This window comes from Erythrolamprus reginae, chromosome Z, assembly GCF_031021105.1.
Source record: "Erythrolamprus reginae isolate rEryReg1 chromosome Z, rEryReg1.hap1, whole genome shotgun sequence".
NCBI classification, from domain to species: Eukaryota; Metazoa; Chordata; class Lepidosauria; order Squamata; family Dipsadidae; genus Erythrolamprus; species Erythrolamprus reginae.
Genome location: NC_091963.1, coordinates 67,007,436 through 67,034,634, shown reverse-complemented (window position 1 = coordinate 67,034,634; position 27,199 = coordinate 67,007,436). Strand labels below are relative to the sequence as shown.

Here is a 27,199-nt window from a genome sequence, read left to right as displayed (position 1 = left end):
AAAGAGAGCATGAAAAAGAAAAATTATGAAAAAGAAAAGGAGAGGGAGAGAAGAAAGAGGAGAAAATTAATAAAATTAATAAAAGGAGTGGAAGAAATTGTTTTAGGGGAAATAAAAAACAAAAAGGAGGTGATATTTTAATTCAGCTAATTAAAATAGAGCAGGGGACCAAGGTTTGTTAACAATGCATATGTTTCAAATCAGGTTTCTTTTAGAACTAGCAGTGCACAGAAGAAGAGAGAGAAAAAAAGAGTCAGGAAGAGATCAAGAAGAAAAGAATAATTATTCAAGAAACACAATATCAATATTATATACTTATGTTCTTCTTATAGGTCCTGTAGTTTTGCTAGAGAGTAAGGATGTAAATCCAGGTCCCAAAGGATAAAGTTATGTTTAATTTCAATTTCAGGTTCAAAGGGAAAGACAAATTAGTAATTTTCTTGTATTTAAAATGAAGTCAGTTTATTTTCCAAGTTCAAGGCAGGAGCAAAGAAACAAATCCCAAGATGGAGTCAGGTTAAATTTCGTACAGCAAGGCAGATGTTAAAAAGTTCTCAGCAAATAATCCAAAAGGAGTCAGCAAATAATCCAAAGAGGCTCAGCAAGTAATCCAAATAGGTTAATCCAGGAGTAAATAGTCCAAAGGAAAGGTTTCCGTTCCTTCTAATTTCCATTTATTTTGTGATTATTGAGTTATTTCATTGTTGTGAGAAAAAACAACAAGATGGGGGAAAAAGGCAGCAAGACTGTGTTCCTCCGCTTTCAGAATTTAAGCCCGGAACACTATGTTTTTAGCGATCTATCAAAAACAAATTCTAATCATCACTACTGATTTCCTTTAGCAATTTAAATTTTCTAAATAGTCATATCAAATTTGAGTTATTTTGTTAATCCATAAAGTAAAAAAAATATTTTTTAAGTTCCAAAGTTCAAGTTCAAGATGGAAAAAATGAAAGTGAAAAAATTAGATCCGGCTGTTATTTGCGGATGAATCCAAACAGGAAAAAACTTTCACCTTCGCCTTATTGAAAAGAAAAGAACTTTCACTTAGAACTTTCACGATCGAGTCTTCTGCTTTTAAACACGAAACAAAAAGAGGTTTTTTTACCTTAGGTCCTTTCTCTGATGTCTTCTTTTTCAGTCAAATTGATTTAGTACTTTCACTTCTTAGGCTTTTTTTTCCTTCCCGCTGGGTGAGGGGAGAAAGCGCTGGCTGATCCTCTTATGCGAAGAGGAACGGTTCTCCCGTCTCCGAAGCTGCGGGGCGAACCGCTGCCTCCGGAGTCTCGGCGACGGCTCCTCGGGCAGAGGGGAGCCCCCTGTTCTGGGATCGGGCCATCCGGGCCCGATCCGATCGCAAATGCGACCTTCGGAGGGGGTAGAAAGGATCCCAAGGCAGAGCGCTGCCGAAGAGATCCCGATGCGGTCTCCTCCAAACCGGAAGTCCCTGCATTCATATTCTCATTAACCAAGCCCTTTTCGAAAGTTTCTGTGTTTTTCATAATTCCAGTATTTGAGGGACTGCCACAAAGAAGTCAACTTATATTCCAAAGCACCAGAAGGTGAGACAAGAAACAATGGGTGGAAACTAATCAAGGAGAGAATCAACCTGTATTTGAGGAGAAACTTTCTTTTTTCTTTTTTTTAAAAAAGAAGTCTTTATTAAGTTTATACATTAAAGACAGGGGGGAAAAGAGCACACATAAGTACATATTATTTATCTTAACGTAATTATATATATCACATTGGAAATAACAAAGAATAAGAAAATAAAGAATAGAGAAAAAAGGGGGAAGAAGGAGGGGAAGAAGAGTAAAAAAGGAAAGAGGGAGGGGGAATCCAGCTACTTGGCTGGTGGCTCAGTGTAATACAACCTCAAATTTAAATATGTTGCATTTATTGGTGTTTCAAAGGTTTGCTCTCAGGATGTTTCGAGTAACTTCATGATGTATCAATCAATGTCTTATGTGAGTTATTTATAATATTTACGATGGAAGTTGGTTCGTAGATTACTATATGTCAGAATTATTTTGATGGACAGTAGTCTTTCTTTAGAGTTTGAAGATATTTTTTTCCTTTAGCCAGTGATACCATTTGTCCCAGGCTCTATAAAATTCTGAATCATCCCAATTTTGTAATTCCATCGTTAATTTTGACATTTCAGCGGCTTCCATGACTTTAGTTAAGAGATATAAAGTTGTTGGACTTATTTTTTGTTTCCAGGAATGTGCATATAAAATTCTGGCAGCAGTTAAGACGTGAGTTATGATATAAAAATTTTCTTTTTTACTATTTTGTCTGGGGATTCCTAATAGGAAAAGCTCCAGTTTTATTTGATTATTTAGGCCAGTGATCTGGTCTAACATATTTTTAACTTTTTGCCAGTATTTCTAAGCAATCTCACATGTCCACATTTCAGATTTTTTTCTCACATTTCCAACAAAGTGGGGAGAGGTTCGGATACATTTTGGCAAGCCTGGCCAGTGGTAAATGCCACCTATAAAATATTTTACAGTGATTCTCCTTATACGGAGTTGCCATTGTTAATTTATAATTTACCGTCCAAATTTTTCCCCATTCATTAATATTAATTGTATGTCTGGAATTTTGGCCCCAGGCTACCATGGAGCTTTTAACTGCCTCATCTATTGTTTCATGTTGCAAAGAGCATTATATATTTTAGATATTTTCGGATGGGCCAAGGAGGATACTGTCAAGTATGTTATTTTTTTGGAAGCCAAATTTATTTTTGTGGTCCTTATATTTTGATTGGATTTGTAAGTATTGATACCAATCAAGTTTAATTCCGTTTTCTGCTAAGGTCTGTTTTGAAATTAAGTCATTGTTTCTGTCCAGCAGTTGGTCATATAATAATAATAATAATAATAATAATAATAATTTATTAGATTTGTATGCAGCCCCTCTCCGAGAACTCAGGGCGGCTCACAACAATCATAAACAATGCACAGATCCAATATTTAAAAGACAATTTTTAAAAAACCCTTATAATAAAATAATTACACAACCCAATCAAACCATACATCAACCAAGTAGTTAGGGGAGATGTCAATTTCCCCCTTGCCTGTCGGCACAAGTGAGCTTTCAATAACTTATGAAAGGCAAGGAGGGTGGGGGCAGTTCTGATCTCCAGGGGGAGCTTGTTCCACAGAGCTGGGACCGCCACAGAGAAGGCTCTTCTGCTCGGCCCTGCTAGACGACAGCTTCGTCGACGGGACCCGGAGAAGGCCAACTCTGTGGGACCTAATCGACTGCTGGGATTCGTAAGGCAGAAGGCGGTCCCGGAGATATTCTGATCCGATGCCATGTAGGGCTTTATAGGTCAAAACCAACACTTGTAACAATAACATATGTTATTATTTTGTTAAGAGGTAAGACATTAGAATATGTGACTACTTCTATTGGTGATATCCATCTTGGAATGCATGTATAGTGATTTCTTTTAATGTGTTGCCAGATATCAACCTGTATTTGAGGAGAAACTTTCTAACAGTGAGGACAATGAATCAGTAGAACAACTTGCCTTCAGAAGTTGTAGGTGCTTCATCACTGGATTTTTTTAAAAAAGAAGACTGGGCAGCTACCTGTCTGAAATAGTATCGAGCTGTGGAGTCAATCTCAAGGCCCGCAGGCTAGATCCAGCCCATAAAAGGCCCATTGAACTTACCTGAACGGTCTTCTCGATGCACTGGAAAGAGAGTCCAACATGAGTAATTTACCAATCCTATTGGTAGAGACTGAATTTAATTAACATATTATTTAGGCACCACCCCCTGGTAGCCCCCATGACCTCAGTTTTAAAAACGAAGACAATATAAGGATAACTAGAATTTATTTCAAACACCAACAAAGAAACATATAACCTAAGTGAACCCAAATACTCTGGCATCCCTGAACTAGAACAATGCCGGGTGGGTTTGGACTCTCCTTCCAGTACATCGAGAAGACCGTTCAGGTAGGAAAACGGGTCTTCTCCACTGCACTTGGAAGGAGAGTCCAACATGGAATATACCAAAGATTAAAGTCCATGGGTGGGGGAAGGTTGAGTCAGGGTTGTCGTCGGAGAGCACACCCGTTGTAGGACTCATCTCCCGATTGCTGCTTTCACCGAAGCAAAGGAATTATAATGACGAATAAACATGACTGGAGCTGCCCAGGTCACTGCTCGGCAAATGCCCTCGATGGACACCTGTGTCGACCATGCTGTTGATGTAGCGGCACTCTGGGTGTTGTAATATCCCCTGGCTGAGAGAGATGTCTTGGTCCAGAATCCTCCATGGGGAGGACACTGATAGAGCGACTAGATTTGAGAACCACGGGCGGCAAGGCCAATGCGGTGCCACCATCAACACCTCTGCTCACTCTTCTAGTATTTTGTCCACTACTCTCTGGATGAGACTCGTTGGGGGAAAGGCATATAATAGACCCTGAGGCAAAGGGGATAGTAGGGCGTTGACCTTTTGTGCCCCCGGTGCTGGGAAGCGGGTGTAAAATCTCGGGAGCTGTGCATTTAGATGGGTCGCAAACAAGTTTACCAACGGGGTCCTGAATCGATGAACAATTTGTTGAAATTGTCCTGGGTCCAGGCTCCATTCCGAGGGATCCAGGGTGGTTCTGCTCAACCAGTCTGCCTGAGTGTTGCTGGTTCTGGCAATGTGTTCTGCTGTCAGCGACACTAGGTGGGTTTTGGCCCACGTGAATAGGTTCGTAGTTTCCCTCATGAGTTGATGCGACCTCGTGCCCCCCTGATGGTTTAGGTGGGCCCTGGTTAAGACATTGTCTGTTAGCACCAACACATGTCTGCCCTGAACTAGAAAGGTGAAAGACTGGAGGGCAAGAAAAACTGCCCTGAGCTCGATGAAATTGATATTGACAGGGGTCAAATCCTCTACAGACCAGTCCTTGAGTCATATGGGACCCAATATGGCCCCCCCCCAGCCCAAAAGGCTGGCGTCTGTTGTCAAAATGACACAATCCTGCATGTGAAAGGAAGACCCCCAAAGTAGTGCTGGGGATGTCCACCACTTCAGCGAATCTCTGACAATCGAGATAGATGGACCCGTCTGTGAGAATGGCTCACCTTGGTCTTTTGGGCAGGAAGAAGGAGCCAGTGCAAGGTCTGGATATGATGTCAGGCCCACAGTACGATGCCTATGGATGACACCAATGTCCCGAGAATCTTGGAAAGTAAGGACAGGGGTACTCGTCTTTGGCGATGAAGACTGGAAATCAGTTGATGAATGATGACCTGTCTCTCTGGAGACAGAGACACGGTACTTGATGGAACCCAGTTGAAACAGTTTGGTTGTGGGGGGAAAGTGATTCTTTGCCTTGTTTATGGTAAAGCTGTGTGTCTCCAGTATCTGTATGGTTAAAGCCAAATCCTCCCTTGCCTGTGATGGGGACTTGGACAGTATAATTATTTTGTCTAAGTAGGCCATCAAACGGATGGACTGAGCACCAAGGTTGGCTGTCAGGATGTCTAATAAGTTTGTGAAAGTCCAAGGGGCCGACGAGAGGCCGAATGGCATGGCTCGGTACTGGTAGTGAGTCCCTTCTAGGCAGAAGCACAGGAACCTCCGATACACTGGGAAAATGGGAACATGGAGGTAAGCCTCCTTCAAATCTATGGATGTAAGAAGGTCCCGAGGGTGAATTGATGTTAGGATCATTTGAAGGGAATGCATCCTGAGCATTCTGTAGCATATGAAGGTATTCAACTGTTTTAAATTGAGGATCATTCTGCATCCCCGGGTGGCTTAGGGACGATGAAGACTACCGAGTAGAAACCCATGCCCTCGGTGTGTTGGGGCACCCTCTCTATGGCCTGGATGTCTAAGAGATGAGCAATTTCTTGGTGTAATTGTGTTCTCTTTTGTGGATCTCGAAGTGTTGGGCAATTTAAGAAACGAATGAGTGGGGGTAGAAGAAATTCCAACCGCAGTCCTTGTGAGACTGTGGCTAACGCCCATTTGTCAGAGGATGTAGTCCGCCAGGAGGTACTGAAACGTTGAAGCTTGCCTCCTATGGGCTGTAGCATGGCCGAGTCACTTGGTGAGTTTGAATCCTCTTTGGCTACTGTCCCTGAAGAGGCGTCTTGATTGCTGGTAACCTCTTGATCTATCTGGGAACAATCTGCAATTACTTCTGTATGAAGATTGGTTATACTGGCTTTGTGAGTATTGTCTTGGGTTCTGGCTAGTACCTGAGGAAGGCTCCGAATGAAAGGACTGCTGTTGTGCGTAGGGAGCGGGCCGGCAATCCTGACGTTTGTTGGCTTTAGGGAGCACCTTTCTCTTGTTTCTGTCCTCTATGAGGACCGGCTCTAGTGTTTCCCCGAAGAGCTTGGAGCCCTGAAAGGGGACTGAGGCCAAACGCCATTTTGATTTCAAGTCAGCCTGCCAATTCCTCAGCCACAGAAGATGCCATGACGATAGTGTAGTCGCCATGCCTCTTGCTAAGAGCTTTGATGCATGGAGAGTGGCATCGGCAGAGAATTCCTCTGCTGCCAACAACTTACTCAAGTCTTGATGCAGGCGACCGTCATTGAGCCCCAGTTGGGATTGCATCTCTTGTATCCACATTATTGATGCCCTACTGAAGAAGGACACCGCAGCTGCCGCTCAGAATCCCCAACTGGCCATCTGATGCATCTTACACAACAATGGCTCTGCCTTCCTGTCCTCCAGTTTGAGACTATCACCTGTCTCCGAAGGCACCAAGGCACTGGAAAACAGAGTCACCACTGGTTGGTCAATAGGTAGAAATTTCAGTAGTTTCTCGACCTCCTCATTGAAGGTGTAAGACCTTCTTTCAATAGCAGAGGGGCCTTGTGCTGCTGCAGGATGCTGCCAAGGACATTTCACCCCTTCAAGAAATATCTTCAATCTTTAAGCTACTTATCTCTGCACAATCCATAATTTATGGATTATGGATTGTAATTTATTATAAAATTTGGGGGACGTTTTATGATTGGATAGAAAATTAAGAGATACATTATGTATGTATTAGTAATTGGTTAATTTTGGAAAAATTGAAAAGAGAATTTGATTTAAGCTTTGCAAGCTAGATGGCAAAGATGAGAAATGGTGGTAGCACTATATAACACAAAATTTACTTATTGTTTAGACTTAAACATATAGAACGTTATTTTATGATGTAATATATTATGAATAGTTTCTTTTATTAAAGATATATATAGAGAGAGATAATTTTAATTAGCTATATGATATAAGATTAAAATTTAGATAAAAGAGATTTTATTATTCTTTACATTATTGTAACCTTTTGTAGTAAGACGGTGAGGGAAAAATTTTAAGGTCACGATCTTATGCTTGGTTGGCATGCTTTTATTTGGTATGATAAGGATAAAACACACACAGACTTTAAGAGACATACAATAAGAAAGTATTTATTGGAAGTTTGGAAAGATGTTAAGAAAGACCATTTTTTAACTGTTCCAGACTGGATCTCTCCTCTAGAGGCAATAACCCACCCCAATTTGATACAGGAAAGGAAAATAATAAAATATAAAGAATTACTAGATGATCAAATGAAATTAAAATTATAAGACCTTCCATTGAACCAGTAATGAGAAAATAAAAGTTTGTATATGATTGATTTTAAGCATTGTTGTTGTGTTTATAACTATATACAGTGGTACCTCGGTTCTCGATCACAATTCGTTCCAGAAGTGTGGTTGAGAACCGATTTGGTCGAGTACCGAATTAATTTATTCCATAGGAAATAATGGAAATGGGTTTAATTGGTTTCCAGCCCCTATTTCCTTTATTTCCTATGGGATAAAGATCTGAGGTCTAAGCACTCCAAGCTGTAGTAAGGGTGGGGACAGCTGCAATATCGGCAGTTTTGGGGGTGGGGGGTTCCTTTTCTCAGTGGTTCGTCTTCTTCCCTTTAAGCAGTTACACCAACTTTCTCCTTTCCGGCGGTGGCGACGGCGGCTTTCCTTCGAGCAGCAGCAGCGCTGGGAACATGACATGAGAAAGGGAAGCCGCTGCCGTTCCCGGCGCTGCTGCTGCTCGAAGGAAAGCCGCTGCCGCCATCAGGAAGGAGAAAGTTGGTGTAGCTGCTTAAAGGGAAGACAAACCACTGAGGAAAGGAGGCCCCCCCGAAACTGCCGGTATTGCAGCTGCCCCCACCCTTCCTACACCTTTCCGCTCCAAGCTGTAGGAAGGGTGGGGGCAGCTGCAATACCAGCAGCTTCGGGGGCCTCCTTTCCTCAGTGGTTCATCTTCCCTTTAAGCAGCTACACCAACTTTCTCCTTCCTGACGGCGGCAGAGGCTTTCCTTCGAGCAGCAGCAGCGCCGGGAACGTGACATGAGAAAGGGAAGCCGCTGTCGTTCCCGGCGCTGCTGCTGCTCGAAGGAAAGCCTCTGCCGCCATTGGGAAGGAGAAAGTTGGTGTAGCTGCTTAAAGGGAACAAGAAGAACCACTGAGGAAAGGAGGCCCCCCGAAACTGCCGGTATTGCAGCCCCCCCCCCCTCCTACAGCTTGGAGCATGACTGGGAGGCTGTTTAGTGGGCGGCCAGGATGGGCGTGTCGGATTCCGACTCCCATTCCTTCTCACCCCGTCCCCTCATTTCGGATAATAAACAAAATTTTCTGTGGCTGTTCGGTATCCGAATTTTTGTTCAGATACTGAAGCAAATTTTTGCCGAAAATTTTGTTCGGTATCCAAAATGTACGAGAACCAAAGCGTTCGAGTACCGAGGTAGCACTGTATTGTTTTATTTCATGGTGGAGAAAAATAAAAAATCTTATACCATAAGAAATATCTCCTATGATGGAATATGGTCTGATTCGGGTTGAGGCTTTTTAAACAGGGTTGTAGATGTTTTAGCTGCGTCAGTGGTTTCAGGCGTCTTAGTGGTGCCTGGTAAATCAACCACCTGTTTTGCCTTATGGAGCAGGACTCTGAATAGAGACGGTTTAAACAGCCCCGCAGCTGGTGGTTGCTCAGGGCAGGTTCCTCTGTCAAAAATCCAAGACCCGAAGGGGGCGGTGCAGACCATAGAATCCTTGGTCGGGCTTGGCGGGGTTGTTGAGTATACTGTTGCACTCCTGCCACCATCCCCTGGGAGTATGCATTCGTGATAATGTCCTGCAGGGCAGGAGACATCTGTTGCCATGTTTCAGGATGAGCCCTGAGCCCAGCAGCTGTAGGTTTAAACAAAGCTACGGAGAGGGGCAGCATGGAAATTTAATAAATAAATAAATAAGAATAATAAATAAAAGCTGAGGGGCCTTGCATACTTAGTATGGAATGACTTGCAGACCCAGGCCGGTTCAGGGCTGGGCCAGGGGAAGGCATGACTTGTGGTAGGGATGGTAACTATCTTTCTGGGGACCATTCCCTTTCTGTACACATCCCAGTAGGCCCAAAGGAGGATTACAGGGTCAGTGGTTCTGAGGCCTGGATTAATAGCTGCGTGGGCAATCGTGGCATTGTTAAGGGGGGGTGGAGGGCTGCCTCCAATCTCTGTTCCAAAGCCTTAATGCGCCTCTCTGCCTCTTTGAGGGAGGACGATGAGGAGGCCTGTGAGGCCTTGGCCTTGTCTTTGCTCTTGCCTTTGCCCTTGTCTTTCAGGGCTGTAGAAGGGGAGGTTGCCTTCTCTCCTACTGGGTGTTCCTCCATCCTACTCACAGTGCGTAGATGTGTTTGAGGCCTTCAGGCACCTGGAGTTCCGAAGATCAGTGATGACTTGTTGCAAATGCTCCCAAAATGGTGGACTAGCCTCACTGGGGCCTGCGCAATGGCAATAAGGCCTCTCACTTCCTTCGCACCACTCAGCTGGGCAGAAGTAGCGTTTCCCGCCTTCCACTTCAATGGTGGGTGCGGGAAAGCTCCAGGGCAAAATGGCGGCTCCCCATGAAAATCAGCGGTGTTTCCACGGTCTCCCACCCACCTGAGAGATGCTGATCCTCTGTGAGGCGGCTCGCCGCTCGTTGGGAGCCCTTATTGGCTCTTGATCTGGCTGCTGGCGTGGAAGTGACGGTGGCGGCGGCGGTAGTGCGGTTGCCTAACAGCCAAGAGGTGCTGGAAGCCACTGCTGGTTGCTGCTTTCCTTGGGGAATCCCAGGTACTCCCCTGAGCCTTCCAGTGGGGGAGGTGGACCCCCCCCCTTCGGCTCACAGCTGGGTTTGGCCCCAGAGGCCAGGGACCCCAGGCTGAGATGCTCCTCTTTGAGGCAGTTCCCTCTGAGGGAAGAGACTCCATAAGGAGAGAATGATGGAGGTGGTGCCCGCAGAGGGCAGAGACCCCACCCCGGATATTTTCCATTGTCTGAAAAAAGAAGAACAGAAAGAAAAATTATTAACATAAGGTACCAAGACATTTATTTAATAAGAGAAAAACTCAGCAGTCTCTACTCTTGGACTGAGTTTTTAAAACTGAGGTCACGGGGGTTACCAGGGGCGGTGCCTAAGTAATATGTTAATTAAACTCAGTCTCTGCCAATAGGATTGGTAAATTACCCATGTTGGACTGACCTCCTGGATATAAATTGTTTCAACTGCTACCCTCAAAACAATGCTATAGAGTAGACCTGGGCAAGGGGCGGCCCACGGGCCGCATCCGGCCTGCCCGCTGTCTGTGACCAGTTTCTTGGAGGAGGAAGCCATGGTGTGTGGGGGGGGAAACAAGCACCTCGAATGAACAGGACAAAAAAGCACCCATCAACAAGGCTCTCTTAGAGCCCCACCGTCGCGGGACAAATCGGGGTCATCCTTTTTAGTCCCGTTTTGCTGCAGGAAAGCAACAATCCCTCCTTTCTCATGGCTCTCTCCTCTCTGCAGTGCTGGACAAAAGGCAGCAGGTTGGGAGGGGGGGCAGTTGCTGAGGCTCAGGGTGGCACCAGCAGCAGCCTAACCATGGCGGGAACAGGCCGGGCAGCCGAGATGGGGGGGGGAACAACAGCCCAAAGGATAGGATGCACGGGCAGAGGACAGCTGGGGGAGAAGGCAGCGGGCTGACACAGAGGGAAGGAAGGAAGGCGGGCGGCTCCATACCATATTGGGTGTTATTGTGCCATAAGAGAGTGTTATTGTGATAATGCAGGGCTGGGACCAGCCGGGAGTGGGGGTGTGGGCTGCTGGGGAGGGGCAGCACAAGTAAGGAAGTGAAGGGAGGATGGGGAGGAGAGCGGAGGGGCAAATAAATAAATAAGGAACAGGGGAGAGGTTTGCGCTCTTTGTGTGTGTGTATGTGTATGTATTGGGGGGGGGGTAATCTGGAAGAAAGAAAACAAGGAAGAGGGTAGAACTGAGTTAATTATATTAGTCTGGCCCTCTAAAACCATCCCAATTTCTCATGCAGCCCCATGGCAAAATTAATTGCCCACCTCAGCTATAGAGTATTGCACACTAGAATAACTAAATACAAGAACAGTTTTTCCCCGAATGGCATCACTCTGCTAAACAAATAATTATCTCACCACTGTCAGACTATTCACTAAGGCTACACTACTATTAATCTTCTCATTGTTCCCATCTCCTCCCACAAGTGACTGTAGGACTGTAACTTTGTTGGGTGTATCCTTACAATTTATATTGACTGGTTCCTAATATGATTTGATGGCTTATTTGTCCCCCGACTATCATTATGTGTTGTACCTTATGATTCTTGAAGAACTTATCATTTATGTATACTAAGAGCATATGTACAAGACAAATTCCGTGTGTGTCCAATCACACTTGGCCAATAAAATTCAATTCAATTCAATACTATTCTATTCTATTCACTGTAGTCCCATCATCTTCTTTTTTGCCTTGCACATTGGAGAACAGAGCTGGATAGCAGGTTAGTGAAGGAATTGTATTTGCTCTTAGGTGGAGTATGGGTGAGGATTTTGCATTTTGATTGCTCTAGGATAGTGTAGGTGTGCGGTTTTCACATTATGATTACTCTGGGGTAGGATGGGGTGAGGATTTTGCATTATTACTGCTCCGAAAGGGGTTCTGGGTTAGGAATTTGTATTATGATTGCTATGGGTTGGGGTGAGGAGAGGCATTTGCATTATAATTACTCTGGGATGGTTTAGAAGTGAGGATTTTGCATTTTGATTGTTCTGGGGTAGGGGTCTGGGTTAGGATTTTGCATTATGATTACTTGGATCTGGTGGGGTGAGTATTTTGCATTATGCAAAACTCTGGGTGGAGTTTTCAGTTAGGATTTTACATTTTGATTACTATGAGTGGGAGTGAGGATTTTGCATTATGATTATTGTCGGTTGGTGTGAGAATTTTGCATTACAATTGCTCTGGGGCAGTGAGGGGCCGCTCTTCTTATATGCTACTGGAGCTCCTTTGGAGGCTGTTGCAGGCGCACGCATTCTCATTGGTCACGTGCGTGCTCATCAGCATGAGATTTTGCTTCTTTGCATGCAAGGACGCATGAGAGAACAAGATTTTGGCTATTTTTGCCTATATTTTTGCTTCTGTGCATGCACAGAAGGAAAAAAAAATCAGTGAAAATAGCTGAAATCTCGCTCTTGCACACATCCTCGCGCAAGATTTGGCTTGCTGTGCATGCAGAGAAGCCAAATCTCATGTGGGGGTGCATTGGGGGCAGGCAGCTGTGCACGCCTCCAGGATTTTCCTACCAGAGCCACACACCTGGAAACACCGGCTGCTGCCCATCAGTGCTCTGTGGTGTGGGGAGGATTTTGCATTACAATTGCTCTGGGATGGGGTGAGAGTGAGGATTTTGCAGAAGGCTGTCCAGGCTAAAAATGGGCCATGTGGGAACTGTGCCTCATTTTGGCCAGCAGAAGGTAGAAAATCACAAACTTTAAGTAAGAATCAGTAAGAGAAGAATGGAAAAAATCTATATTTGTAGATCAGCATTTCTCAGATGTCCTTCTTGGAGTCCACGTTTTGGCTGGCCAGGAAGGACGTCTCCGTGACGTCAAAGCTCCGCCCCTTGAATTCCCTATTGGGATTCCCCACCTCCGTTTGAACCTCCCAACCGGCCGACAGCTCCACGGCTCTTCTGGGAAGGTGACAGCCGGGCGGCGGCGCTTCTCGGCGTTCTCCCAAACCCGAATGCCGAATACGAACTTTTGCCGAACTTCCGGGTTCGGCGTTTGGGAGAATGCCGAGAAGCCCCCCGGCTGTTTTGGAAGGTGACAGCTGGGCGGTGGCGCTTCTCAGCAGCCTCACGATCCTGAACCCGAGCTTTTGCTGAACTTCTGCATTCGCGGCGGCGGGTTCATAAGGTGAAAAAAGTTCGTAAGAGGCAAAAAAAATCCGAACCCTGGGTTTATATCTCGAAAGTTCGTATGATGAAGGGTTCGTATCACGAGGTACTACTGTATTTGTATTAGTGGACAACTATACAAGATATACATTCTGTATGTCAGTTAAATGTAAAAGTGAAGTATTTCAAAGGTTCAGAGAGTGGGTGGCTATGATTGAGAGACAGTTTGACTGTAAAGTAAGTAAAGTGCAGACAGATAGAGGAGAATTTACTGCATATAACTTTAAAAGATGACTTAATACAAAAGAGCATAGATTAACTAACCCGATTTCACCAGCAGAGAATGGTATTGTAGAAAGAAGCATAGGAATGTTGAGTGTAATCCAGGATCAATTTTGAGTGATGCTGGTATACAGTTTCACTACTGGGAAGAAGCCATAATGACAGCCAATATTCTATTTGTTCTTGTTCAGTCAAGTTTATTTTGTGTTTTATCAAATCCATTTTCCCTTTGACCTTATTATCATGTGGATCACTTTGTAATACAGTTTCTAAAGCTTTTAATTCTTTCTCTAATTGTTGGTATTGTTTCTTTTTCTCTTTTTTTTTTTTTTGCCATATAAGAAATCGTCAAAACCCTAATATAGGCCTTGGCCGTATCCCATAAATTTGGTGTTGTTGTTTCTGGGTTTTTATTTATTCTAAAAAATATTTCTCATTCTCTTTCCATCCATTCTACATATTGGGGATCTCAAAATATTACGATTCATTTGCCAATTAGTTTGTTTCTTGTTTACTTTCCAGAAAATTACTAACGGATTATGGTCTGCCCAGCTATTTGTTTCTATTTCAATGTCTTTAATATATTCAGGTATATGCTGATGCCCAGGCCATATCTATTCTAGCCCAAATTTTATGTGGGTTTGAGTAAAAAGTATACTGTTTAGTTGATGGATGTCGTTCCCACCAGATATCTTTCAGTAATAATTCTGAACTCATTTTCCAAAATGACATTGGCAAAATTGTTTTCTTTTTCTTGTCTTTCTTCTTACCAGAATAATCCAATATATTATTGGAAATTGCATTGAAGTCACCTACTAAAATCATATTCTCAATCGCTAGTTCAGTTAATGTTGTCTGGCGGGACCCAGGGGAAGAGCCTTCTCTGTGGGGGCTCCGACCCTCTGGAACCAGCTCCCCCCTGATATTAGGATTGCCCCCACCCTCCCTGCCTTTCGTAAACTCCTTAAAACCCACCTCTGTCGTCAGGCATGGGCGAACTAAAACATTTCCCCCTTGCCCATGTTGTTTTGCCGTTTGATTGATTGACTGTGTGCCTGTTTTTTATATATATTGGGATTGTTATATGAATTTTTTAACTTAAAATTGTAATTAGATTGGTGGGCATTGGATTTGTTACTATGTACTGTTTTTATTATTGTTGTGAGCCGCCCCGAGTTTGCGGAGAGGGGCGGCATATAAATCCAATAAATCTAATCTAATCTATTTTATCATGTAATTGTCTGTAAAATTATTTTTGGTTTTCATTTGGTGCATAGATGGACACAATGAAAAGAGGTTCTAAGTCTAATTTCAATTGTACAATTAAAGTTCTGCCATCCTGGTCACTATATAATTGTTTTGTATCTATTGTTTCATCTATATACACTGCAATACCACTTTTTTCTGATCTGCTAAGCTAGTACAGATTTTTCCTAATTTTGGATTCATTAATAGTTTTCTGTTAGATTTTTTGATATGTACTTCTTGTAAAATAATTATTTTCTCTCTTTGTTTTTGAAGTTTGGCAAATATTTGATTTCTCTTTCTTGGATTATTTAATTTATTCACGTTGACAGAAAATATTTTCATATCACCCGACATAACTATTTGTAGTATTTCTTGGCATCTTTGTGTTCTCGCAATCTACTGCTTCACGATTTCGAGATTCAAACTTTCTTAAAACAATCTTGGATCTTTAATTATTATTTTTTAATTTTATTATAAAGAAAAAAAATATTTTAAAAGTTTATTTAAAATTTTACCAAACTCCTCAGTCCAAATTCCTCAGTCTTCTATTGAACAAAAAAGAAATCCAAAATCCGCAGTCCACGAGAGAAAATAAAGGGAAAAATGTAGAAACAAATGTATTGCAAATATAAAAAACAAAGAATGAGAAAAAAGGAAAAGAAAAGCTTTAGTCCATCTCGTTCGGTTTGATCCTTACACTGTTGCCGTTTGTAAAATAGTCCCTCTGTAAATACCTCTAAGTCACCAAAATCCTTTTTATGCAAGAAGTTAGAATTCAATCAGGTTAGAAGTTGAAAAGTTAAAATTTAATCCATTGATATATGAGTTCATTGAGAAGGTTTAATCCATATGCCGCAATTCCTTTTAATTTAGTCCACTTGAAGATTTATAGGATCTCAGATAAGTTCATAAAAATTCATTTTATAAAATGTGGGTAATTTATAATTTATATTAGGAGATTTCAGTCCAGAAGTTTGAAAAATCAGAATCCAAAATCTAATATACAATGATTAAAATATAAAAACATCTCTTTTAAAAAAAAAAAATCTAGACAGTTAAACAAAGAGAAGTAGATCTGGCCGTATCTTACTTTTGCGGAAGAATAAACTTTTTCTCTGTTCGCCCTTTAAGCTCAGGTTCTTCACCTTTTAGGTATTAGGTTCCAAAATTCTACCTCGTTTGTGCTTATATCTTTCTTCTTTCTGTTGATCTTCTTATTGTAGACTTCTATTTCGATTCTTTTGCTTCCTCTGTGAACGGATCGCTGTGGCCGTGTCCCTGCCGATGCTGGGGCACGGTTCTTCATGTTGCAGCCACGGGACTTTCCTTACCCTTCAGGGCAGTGGCGTTCTGCCCCTAGGGATCCAGGAGACCCCCTGTTCTATGCTGAGCCCTCCGGGCTCAAACAAAGCACAAATCACGCCCTGCAACAAGGAAAAAAGAACGGAGACGGAGCGATGTCTCCGTCCTCCCAGCGTGATCCGAGCGTCACCCGGAATTTCAGGACCTCCCCTTCCTAACAGCCTGAATGGGTCTCTTCCCCCTCCCTTGGCTTTGGAGGCACTTTAAAGGCTTTCCCCCCAAACAGCTGTGCAGTCCCTCCCACCCGGCCTTTGTGGAAGCCAGGCCGAGGGGAAACTCCACCGGCAGCTGCGCTCGGGCTGGGAACAGAGTTCGGAGTGTTCCTGGCCCGCATGGGGCACTAGAAAGATGCTCCGTGGGGCGGGGTGCGGAGAGCCAGGCAGAGGAGGAGGAGGGTGCCTCTGAAGTTGATGGAAGAGGGGGAGAAAGAGATGCAGTTAGGAGGGGGAGGTTGCGGAAATCAGTTCTCTTTTCCGCTCTTGGCCAGGCAGTTAGGAAGGAGAAGTCACGTTCATTCTGCCTCCTCTTCCTTCTTCTCCCCACCCTCTCGCATGCACCTTCATCCCTGGGAGCTGTGCTCCCTCCCACTGATCAAGAAGCCTTTTCACTTTTTTGGCCTCCTGTTTGTTCTGTCTGGAGCGGGATCAATAGGATAAGGAGGAGGAGGGCACACGTCTCTCCTCCTTGCTTACGCTTCTGCTTCCACTGCTTCGGCCAGCAACAGTTGGCATTGGCAGTCCGGTGGCGGGGAATCCCGGCAGGGGCGGCAAACAAAGGGAAATCCTCGTGGCGGGGCAGTATCTCCGAGACCGCCTTCTGCCGCACGAATCCCAGCGACCGATTAGGTCCCACAGAGTGGGCCTTCTAAACAATGTCGGTTGGCGGGCCCCAGGTGAAGAGCCTTCTCTGTGGCGGCCCCGACTCTCTGGAACCAACTCCCCCCAGAGATTAAAACTGCCCCTACTCTCCCTGCCTTCCGTAAACTCCTTAAAACCCACCTTTGTCGTCAGGCATGGGGGAACTGAAACACCTCCCCCGGGCATGTACAATTTATGCATGGTATGTTTGTGTGTGTGTTTGTTAGTAAAATGGGGTTCTTTTTAAATATTTTAAATTATATTTGGATTTGTTATGAATTGTTGTATCTTGCTGTGAGCCGCCCCGAGTCTGCGGAGAGGGGCGGCATACAAATCTAAATAATAAATAAATAAAATAAATACATAAATAAATAAGACAACACACATGCAGTAAGAAAGCTCACGGACCTGGGCTTGGGTTTGTAAGGTGAAAATGGTTCAGAAATAGAGGCAAAAAAATCTTCAACACCGGGTTCATATCTTGAAACATTTGTATGTAGAGGCATTCGTAAGTAGAGGTACCACTGTATTTTGTAATTAACCCCCACACTCAATTTTTGGCTGGCAGATTTCTGCAGGAGACAGATTGCTGTCACAACCATCCTGGCCCACACACACACCCGGCCATACATCTGTTAGCCCTCCAAGGTCAAACATAACCATGATGCGGCCCTCAGTAAAATTGACTTTGACACCCCTGGCATAAAGTCTCCTGCTTGAGCAGGGGGTTGGAATAGAAGATCTCCAAGATATCTTCTAGCTATTTGTATTACCTGTACTTGTTTCTAATCTGAGGTTTTCCAAGCCTAATATAAGAATGAAAGTGAAAGAAAATCACAGAAAACTTACCCTTGTAGGTGTGGAATCAATTGTCCAATTGTTATCTCTTGTGCCACTTTCTGGTACAGATCATGACCATTCAGTACCATTGATTCTAAAATGGCTAATGATCTTTGTAGTATAGCAATATCATTTTGGAACTTGCTCACATAGCTTGCAATCTATGAATAAATCACAATTTTTCTGTAAATCCAGAGTGAAAGTAAATCCTTCATCAAAACCATCAGAATTTGAACATAATATTAATGATCTGAGTAGCCAAATGTAATAGCAGACTACTCATGTTTGCAGGCATAACCCATAAACATTTCAAGTGAAGGAGCATCTATTATTCCTCTGCAACAGCCATCCTCACAACTGTTTCCCTCCAATTTTCCAGATAGGAAATAGCCAGGTGTCCTGAAATGACCCTGCGGGGATACTCAGCATCAACACACTATAAAATGATTATGATAATTGCCTGTATAGGCACCTTAAATGTCATGAAACAGCTACTACCATATAATAGAACTTGAAAAGGGCACTTCGTAGGAAAACTTAGTCTAATCCCATCATAGTCTGTTTTTCAAAGTAGTTGCTATGTTTTACTTAAGGGAGAATCCTATGAAGATTTAAGATTTAAGATTTATTTGGATTTGTATGCCAGATAATCTCAAATTGTGAGGGAAATCTAACTGTGACAAAATCTTTTGACATACCTTATGTCTGAAGCTTTAGTTGGGCACCCATGAATATAATATCTATATCAACTCTAGTTTAATAGTATACCAATTATATATTTTATAATTTCTATGGCTACTTTTTAGGATTTCTGTTACCGCTGTTTCTATAAATAATAATAAATAATAAATATATACTTTATTGTCATTGTTTGTGAAAGTCACATGACACCCAGAGAGCAGCCCAAACACACATAACAATAACCCCCCCCACCCACCCCAAAAACCCCATGCTCTACCCACCACAGATTCCTCACCCTGGACCACTCAAACATCTACACAACAGACCAAGTAATACAGCTTACTGATGGTGCCCATTAGTTCATTGTTAAGTGCGAGTATAGCTCTGGGATAAAAACTATTCAGGAACCATGTAGTGCAAATTTTTATTGTTTTGTATCTTCTGCCAGAAGGCAACAGTTCAAAAAGATTGTAAGCAGGATGAGAAGAGTCTCTGAGAATGTTATGCACCTTCCTAGAACAGCAAGATGTGAAGATATCATCCAGGACGAGTGGCTGGAGTCATTGATGTTCTGGACAGTTTTAATAATTTTCTTAGAGGTTTTTTATCTGCTACAGAGTTGCTCCTATACCATGCAAGAATGCCGTATGTCAGGACACTCTTAATGGTGCTGTGATAGTAGGACAGCAGTAGATGCTGAGGTAAATTTATTTTCCTGAGTGTTCTCAGAAAGTACAGCCTCTTTTGTTCCTTCTTCCCAAGCATCTTGACATTCATAGTCCATGGAAAATTCTCTGAGATATAAGTGCCCAGAAATTTGAAACTACCAACCCCTTCCACCTCCTTGCCATTTATGTGAAATGGTGAGTATATATCTTTCTTACTCCTGAAGTCAATTATCAGTTCTTTAGCTTTTTTGGTGTTAAGTGTAAGATTATTTTCGTTACACCAAAATGTCAGCCCTTGTACTTCAATTGTTCTCATTGTTCTTATTAATGAGCCCCACTACTGTCATATCGTCTGCAAATTTAATAATTGTGTTGGTGTTATACAGTGGGGTGCAGACATGTGTGTACAAAGAATAAAGGAAAGGGCATAGCACATAACTCTGGGGGGCTCCTGTGCTTAGTATCTGAATGGAAGAATGAAGAGATCCTGCCCTTAATGACTGTGGCTTATCTGTCAAAATGTCCTTTACCCACAAACAAATCCTCTGGTTTATACTCAAATTAGACATTTTAAGAAATAACCTGTTGGCTAAAATGGTGTTAAAAGTAGAGCTATAATCCACAATAACTTATATAAGTTCCCTGTTGTGGCAAATGATTCAATACAATATGGAAAAAATAGACATAGTATTTATTTTATTTTATTTTATTTATTATTAGAGTTGAAAGAGACCATGCAGGTCATCAAGTCCAACTTCCTGTCTGAGCAGGAATCCTAAAGCACCCCAGCCAAATGGCAGTCCAATCTCCTCTTGAAAGTGTCCAGAGTTGGGGAGTTCACAACCTCCGCAGGCAGGTTGTTCCACTGGTTGATCGCTCTGACCGTCAGCAAGTTCTTCCTTACTTCTAGGTTGAATCTCTCCTTGGTCAGCTTCTAGCCATTGTTCCTTGCCTGGCCCTCTGGTGCTCTGGAGAATAGAGTGGCCCCCTCCTCTCTGTGGCAACCCCTCATATACCTATACACAGCTATCATATCCCTCTGGCCCTCCTTTTCTCTAGGCTATCCATGTCCAGTTCCCGCAATCTCTCTTCGTAAGTCTTGGTTTCAAGTCCCCTAATCATTTTGGTTGCTCTTTTCTGCACCTTCTCCAGAGTTTCAATTTCTCTTTTGAAGTGTGGTGACCAGAACTGGATGCAGTACTCCAGATGTGGTCTGACCAGGACGTAGTAGAGTGGTATTAATACTTCCCTGGTCTTGAAGTGTATCCCCGTTGATGCAGCTTAGGATAGTGTTGGCTTTTTTGGCCGCTGCTGCACATTGCTGGCTCATGTTTAGTTGATTATCCACCAAGACTGCAAGATCTCTTTTGCAGTCATTACTGCTAAGCAGGGTTTCTCCCAGGCTGTATGTGTGTCTAGGTTTTGTTTTACCAAGGTGAAGGACTTTGCTCTTGTCGATGTTGAACATCATGTTGTTATTGTGGGCCCATACTGTTAATGTGTCTATATCTTTCTGTATTTTGAGCCTGTCCTCTAGGGCGTTGGCTACCCCTGCCAGCTTGGTGTCGTCTGCGAATTTGATTAGTTCCCCTTCTACTCCCTCGCCCAGGTCATTGATGAAAATATTGAAGAGTATAGGGCCCAGGATGGAACCCTGTGGTATCCCACTGCCTACCTTCTTCCATGTGGATTGGGAACCATTGAGGACAACTCGTTGCGTGCGGTTGGACAGCTAACTGTTTATCCATCTGCATGTGTTGTAACCTACCCCGTTTTTTTCTAATTTGTGGATTAGGAGGTTGTGGTCAACTTTATCAAAAGCTTTGCTAAAAGTCCAAGTATATGAGGTCTACTGCGTTGTGTTGGTCCACTGATGTGGTTATGGTGTTGAAAAACGATATGAGGTTGGTTTGGCATGATTTGTTTCTGACAAACCCGTGCTGGCTGTTGGATATAATGTTGTTTGTTTCTAGGTAGTGGCAAAGTTGTTTTTTAATTATTTTCTCCAGTATTTTTCCAGGTACAGAAGTCAGACTCATTGGTCTGTAGTTGCCTGGGTCAGTCTTCTTACCTTTTTTGTGGATGGGGACTACGTCAACTCGTTTCCAGTCTTCTGGAAGGTCTCCAGTGGTCCAGGATTTTTGGTAGATGAGGAAAAGTGGTTCCGCAATGGTGTCTGCCAGTTCTTTCAGGACTCTGGGGTGAAGTCCGTCTGGTCCTGGTGATTTGTACTCGTTGAGCTCCCACAAGTAGTCCCTTATTGTGTTTTTGTCTATGTTGAGTTCGGTTTCGGGGTTATTTGTTGCAGACTTGCAGGTTGTTTGGTTGGTAGGTGGTTCCATTTTGTGTGAAGACTGATGCAAAGTAGGTGTTGAGCAGCTGTGCTTTGTCTCTGTTGTCTGTGATTTCATTACCATCTTCATTTTTTAGTGTAGTGACTGTTTCCTTGATTTTCTTCTTGTTGTTTATGTGCAGGAAGAAACTTTTTCTTGTCTTTGACTTTTGTTGCAAGGTATTCGTGTTGGGCCTTTGCTGTTTTTATTTTTTGTTTGCAGGTTTTGGCTGTTTGCTGATATTCCGCTTTGGTTATGAATCCTTTCCATATTATCAGTTGATTCATTACTCCTATATTACAAATTGGTATGGGTCCAAAGCAGATAGAGGACTAGCCTTAATATAATTCAACACCAATCTCTCAAAACATTTCATGACAACAGATGTCAAAGCTATTGGTCTATAACCACTACTGTCTGCTTGGGGACTAGCACTACAATAGATGTCTTCAAGCAGGTAGGGGTAGAGCACTACAACAGGGATAGATTGAAAATATGCGTTGATTACTTACCTGAACGCATCTTCTTTTATGCTGAGCGGGTACAGCAGTCATGTGGGGTTGCTTGCTGTCCAATCCACATAGGACCGAGCCTTGTCTTTTAAAAGATTGCTGGATCTGCCCCTTCCCAGAATTTGTGAATCCATAGACTTAGGCTGGAAGTGGTGGCTCAAAGGTGCTCTACTCTCATGATTAAGAATATAGATTAGAAAAGGTACAACCGCAGTCAGAAAGACATAGGGAGAGAAGGGACTGCTGTACCCGCTCAGCGTATGAGGTGTTCAGGTAAGCAATCAACACCTATTCTCCATACTGAAAGAGCAAGTCTAGCAGTCACGTGGGACATACCCAATAGATGTGACCCTAGGGAGGGATTAGTTGGCTATCATGAGAGATAACGGATTGGAGGACTCTTCTTCCAAAGGCAGCATCTGCTGAAGCGTAAGGGTCAATTTTATAGTGCCATATGAAAGAGTTAGGTGAAGCCCAAGTGACTGCCTTGCAGACTTCTTCCAATGGGGCTTGAGTGGACCAAGCCGCTATTGTGGCTGCACTTCTTTTAGAATGTGCCGCGATTCCTCTTGGTACATTGAGGGAGGCTGACTGGTAAGCTTTTGAGATTGCCCCTCAAATCCAATGGCCTAACAGACCTCTGGGGACCTTGGCCCCCAGAGATCTGGGGTGATAGGCTACGAATAAGGCTTCTGACCTACGAAAGGTCCTGGTTCGTTGAATATAGACTGACAGTGCTCAGGTGAGATCTAATGTGTGCCATCTGATGGAGAGATGATGGTTCTGGTTGGAGCAGAAGGAAGGCAATCCAATGCCCTGGGATCTGTGAAACATGGAACTGACCTTTGGAAGAAAGATGGGGTCCAAATGGAGGACTATATTGCCCGGGTGGAACTGGCATAGGTCTTGTTGGATGGAAAGAGATGCCAGTTTGGAAATGCGTCTGGCAGAGGTGATTGCCACAAGGAAGGCCACCTTGAAAGACAGGTGCCTGACGGAAGCTGACATTAACGGTTCGTATGGAGCTTGAGTAAGAGAATGTAGAACTCGAGGTCTCAGGATGGGTAACAGTGGACAGTGGGACGCCTGAGGTTTGAAATGCCTTTTAACAACTCTTGTATTTCAGGGAAACTACGTAGTGGTTGTCGGTGGGGTCCGGCCAGGACCGAGGATAAGGCTGCCAGATGATGACCATGGGTGACCGAATTTGAGGCAAATCTGGTGGAATAAGTCCGGGTGGAGGCTCCATTCTTCTGGGTCCAGAGTTGACAGGGAGAGCCAGTCTGCCTGAATGTTGAGGACTCCCGAAATGTGGTCGGCCGATAAGGACTGCAGATATCTCTCAGTCCAGAGACCCAGTTTCAATGCTTCCTGCATCAGGGCCTTGGTGCCCACTTGATGGCAGATATGACTCTTCATGGCCATATTGTCTGTTAGGACCAGGACATGTTGGTTGATGATATGTGGTTTGAATTTCTTGAGGGCTAACGACACTGCTCTCAGTTTTAGCCAATTAATTGGCCTGGATGACTCCTCTGCTGACCACATGCCCTGGGCTATCAGCCCCTGTGCATGGGCTCCTCAGCCCACCATACTGGCATCCGTGGTGATGGTAAACTGGTCTGGAATCCCTTGTCCAGGGCGGAGAAGGTCCACCATGAGAGGGATCTCAGGACGGTGGAAGGAACAGAGATGGAGCGTGCCGAGTTGCTGGATCCTGATCTCTGGAATGGCAACAGAAGCCATTGGAGCTCCCTGGGGTGGAGACGAGCCCATGGAATAATCCTAATGGAAGACACCATATTTCCCAGTAGTGAAGAAAGGGTGGTGATGGTGGCCTTCCCTTGGGATCTGATTTGGGAGATAAGCTCTCTGATGCTGATCTTCCTCTCAGTAGAAAAGAAGACCTGGGATTGGATAGAGTCTATGACTGCCCCCAAATGTTGAAGGGAAGTGGAAGGATGAAGCTGACTTTTTTTGATATTGATAGAAAAACCATGTTCCTGTAGGATGGACATGGAAAGCTGAAGATCTGAGCAGATGCCCTCTTTGGAGGGACGTTGAATTAATATGTCATCCAAATAGCACAAAAATGGATGGGAGTAGCCCAAATATGGGCTACTAGGGCACCCAAGAGCTTAGTAAAGACTCGAGGGGCCGAGGAGAGGCCAAAGGGCATGGCCCTGAATTGATAGTGCTTGCCCTGGAAAGCAAAATGGAGGAATTGTCTGTGGCCCTTGATAATAGGGATGTGGAGATAAGCCTCCGTAAGGTCCAAGGAAGACATGAAGTCCCCTGGATGGATGGAGACTAAAATGGATGACAGGGAACGCATCTTTAATTTTCTATATTTTATTTACTGCTTTAATCTCTTAAGATCCAAGATGGCTCTCCATCCTCTGGAGGTCTTAGGGACCATGAAGAGAATAGAAGCCTAGACTTCTTTGGGAAGAAGGCATTGGCTGGATAGCTTTAATGGAAAGGAGAGGTTGGATCACTTCCTCCATGCAGAGGTGGGAAAAAAGAGATCTGGGAGATGGGCATGAAATGAAATGCTTAAGAGGCATGGAGATAAACTCAATTGGAGTCCCCATTAGACCGTGGAACTAACCCAGGGGTACTTACAGAAACGGCGCCAGCTGGAGGTGAACCAGGCCAGGCATCCCCCGATGGGAATAGAATGGCAATTACCACCTGGACCTTTTATAGGCTCTCGAAAAGGAGGAGCCCCTGTGATAGCGAGACCCTCTACCCCTAGGGTTCCTGTCTGATTGGGAATGAAAGCAGGAGTTATACTGACCTGAGTTCCTCTGAAATGCGAACCCTTTTCTTGTTGGCAGCTAGGGTGCTGAAAGGACTGTTGCATTTTGGTAGTGGGGCCCAGGACTTTCTTTTTGTCAGTGATCTCTATAAGCAGTGGGACAAGTAAGTCACCAAATAGAAGATTGCGCTTCAGAAGACCCATGGAAAGCTGCCACTTCTGCCTCATGCCCGCTTGCCAGGAACGGAGCCAGAGGAGTCTTCTGGCCACTGTTGAGGCATCCACTGATTTTGCAGCAAATCTTGAAGATTGCAGAGTGCATCCGCCACATACTGGGCCGCTGCAAACACTTTGTTGAAGTCCTGTTGGCCCCGTAGATCGTCAGGGGGAATATGTTGTTGGAGCTGCTGTAGCCATAGAAGCATGGCTCTGGTGAAAAAGGACACTGTTGCTGCACATTTAATAGCCCAGGTATAAGCGAAGAAACACTTCTTGAGCATTTGCTCCAGATGTTTGTCCTCAGGCTTTTAAACCTCTTCTGCCTCACCAGACATGGCTGCTGCAGAATGGAGGGCTTTCACCGGTTCATCTGCTCTGGGAAAGAAAAGGAGATCCTCATAAGATGGAGAGACTTTGTATAATTTCTTATCTTTGTAAGTAGGGTTAGAGCCCAAGGTTGGGTGGTCCCATGCTTCAACAGGGCATCCTTAAATAACTTAGGCATGGGGATGACCTCAGTGTCCTCCTGCTCCTCCATGAAAAATGGAAGATTTCCCTCCTGGAGGGAGGTAGCAGAGGGTGCAGGTTTGTCCTGACCAGAAAGGCCTGTAGTTGCTCTGGACTTGAATAGAAGGGACTTGAACAGTTGGAAGGGAAAAATGGTAGCAGGAGGGGGGATCTTGATTTGGGATTCATCATCCTCTGACAGGCCTTGGAATGGATTATCCCTGTCCTCTGGATCCTCATCGTCCTCGTTCTCATCCTAGGAAGATCAGACTCTGGTTCTTGAACTGGTACTCTATAGGTTGAGAAAGAGCTCATGGGGCTGGAAGCACGTGATGGAGGACTAGATTGAGGAGGCACATTGATAGCCGAGAGTTTGGCATCAATGGCTTGGGATAAGGCAGATTGTAGTTCTGGAGAGGGGTTAGTAATATATGCAGGCAGCTGTGGAGACACCCTGTGGGCCTGGGCTGGGCCTGGCTCTGGGGATCCTCCATAAAAATTTCTAGTTCACCTGGACTTAAGCCCCATAGATTAGGTTGGGGTCTGTTTAGGTTTGGCTCATCCAGGGAAAGCCTCTGGAGGGTCGGGAGGGCTAACGTGTACTTGGGCCTGTACTCTCAAGCATTTAGCTGATTGCTCATGAATTTTTTGGAGAGTCTTGTCCCGCCTCATCTCAGTCTAGTGGCCCTGGGCACAGGGGGAACTGCTAAGGAAGAGGAAGAGGATGCCTGGGGGATGGGTTCAATTTCATCACCAGTAGGCCTAACATCCTGAGGACCTTTAGAGGAAGTGCCTCTCTTGGGAATCGAAGAAGCCATGGCCTGAAAAAAACTACAGGAACAAGGCCTGAGCTAAGGGTGGAAAAGCTACTATGAATAGGCAAAAAAATTCCCAAGAGGAAGAAAGGGCCCAGGCTCCTAGGCCCAGGATCTGCAACTCAAAGACAATCTGGACCAATCCAAAGTTCGTGCCAATTAATACAGATGGGCAAGGCCTCCCTAAATACACAACCAAGGCACACAACCAAGAGGCCTAGCGGATGAGTAATAGCCTGAGAGTCTCATAGCCTACTCTGAAGCATGCTGTGGACTTTATGGTGCCAAGCGGATTGCGCATGGGCCTTCGCGCCAAGGAAAACTCCGATTTCTTTGAGTTTTGAAAAGGTGAATCGACTAAAGTCCAGGAGACAGAACAAGAGAGCTTGGTAAGCGTCCCACACCACAGGAGAACAAAAATAAAGCCACAATCAATAAACCTCCCAGCTGAGTAGATTTACTGGTAAATGCAATCCGGCAGCAGGGCGAGCATGGTGATTGCGCAATTTGCAACTTTAGCCGCACTGTGGCTTCTCCTTTTGGCACCGAGCCCAGTAGGGCTGGCTTGAAGTCTAAGGCTTCTAGGGAATAATGACAAAAAACAATTTACTTATCTTTGTTTGAATTGCAGAGTGAAAGAATGAAGAAGGGAAGTTGTTTTGAGAGGAGCTGAGCCACCATGCATCCTGCCGGTAGGAGAACCGAGCGAATTCTGGGAAGGGGCGGATCCAACAATTTTTAAAAGACAAGGCTCGGTCCTATGAGGATTGGACAGCGAGCAATCCCATGTGACTGCTGGACCCGCTCTTTCAGTATGGAGAACATCCTTGAACACTCCAGCTAGCTCTGCAGCACAGTCTCTAACAACTCGTCCCATGA

At 44.2% G+C, this 27,199-nt stretch overlaps 1 protein-coding gene across 4 annotated transcripts in view; it reads right to left on the bottom strand.

Moving 5' to 3' along the window:
* The window catches only part of ELMO1 (engulfment and cell motility 1), a 606,322-nt gene that overhangs the window by 399,380 nt on the left and 179,743 nt on the right, over window positions 1-27,199 (bottom strand). For 3 of the 4 annotated variants that reach the window (XM_070726295.1, XM_070726294.1, XM_070726296.1), the window contains exon 9: window positions 17,834-17,985. In XM_070726295.1, the coding sequence (XP_070582396.1) occupies window positions 17,834-17,985 (152 nt within the window). Of the gene's footprint in view, window positions 1-17,833; window positions 17,986-24,818; window positions 25,759-27,199 lie in introns of those variants that run through there. The other variant, XM_070726297.1, reaches the window with a different exon arrangement.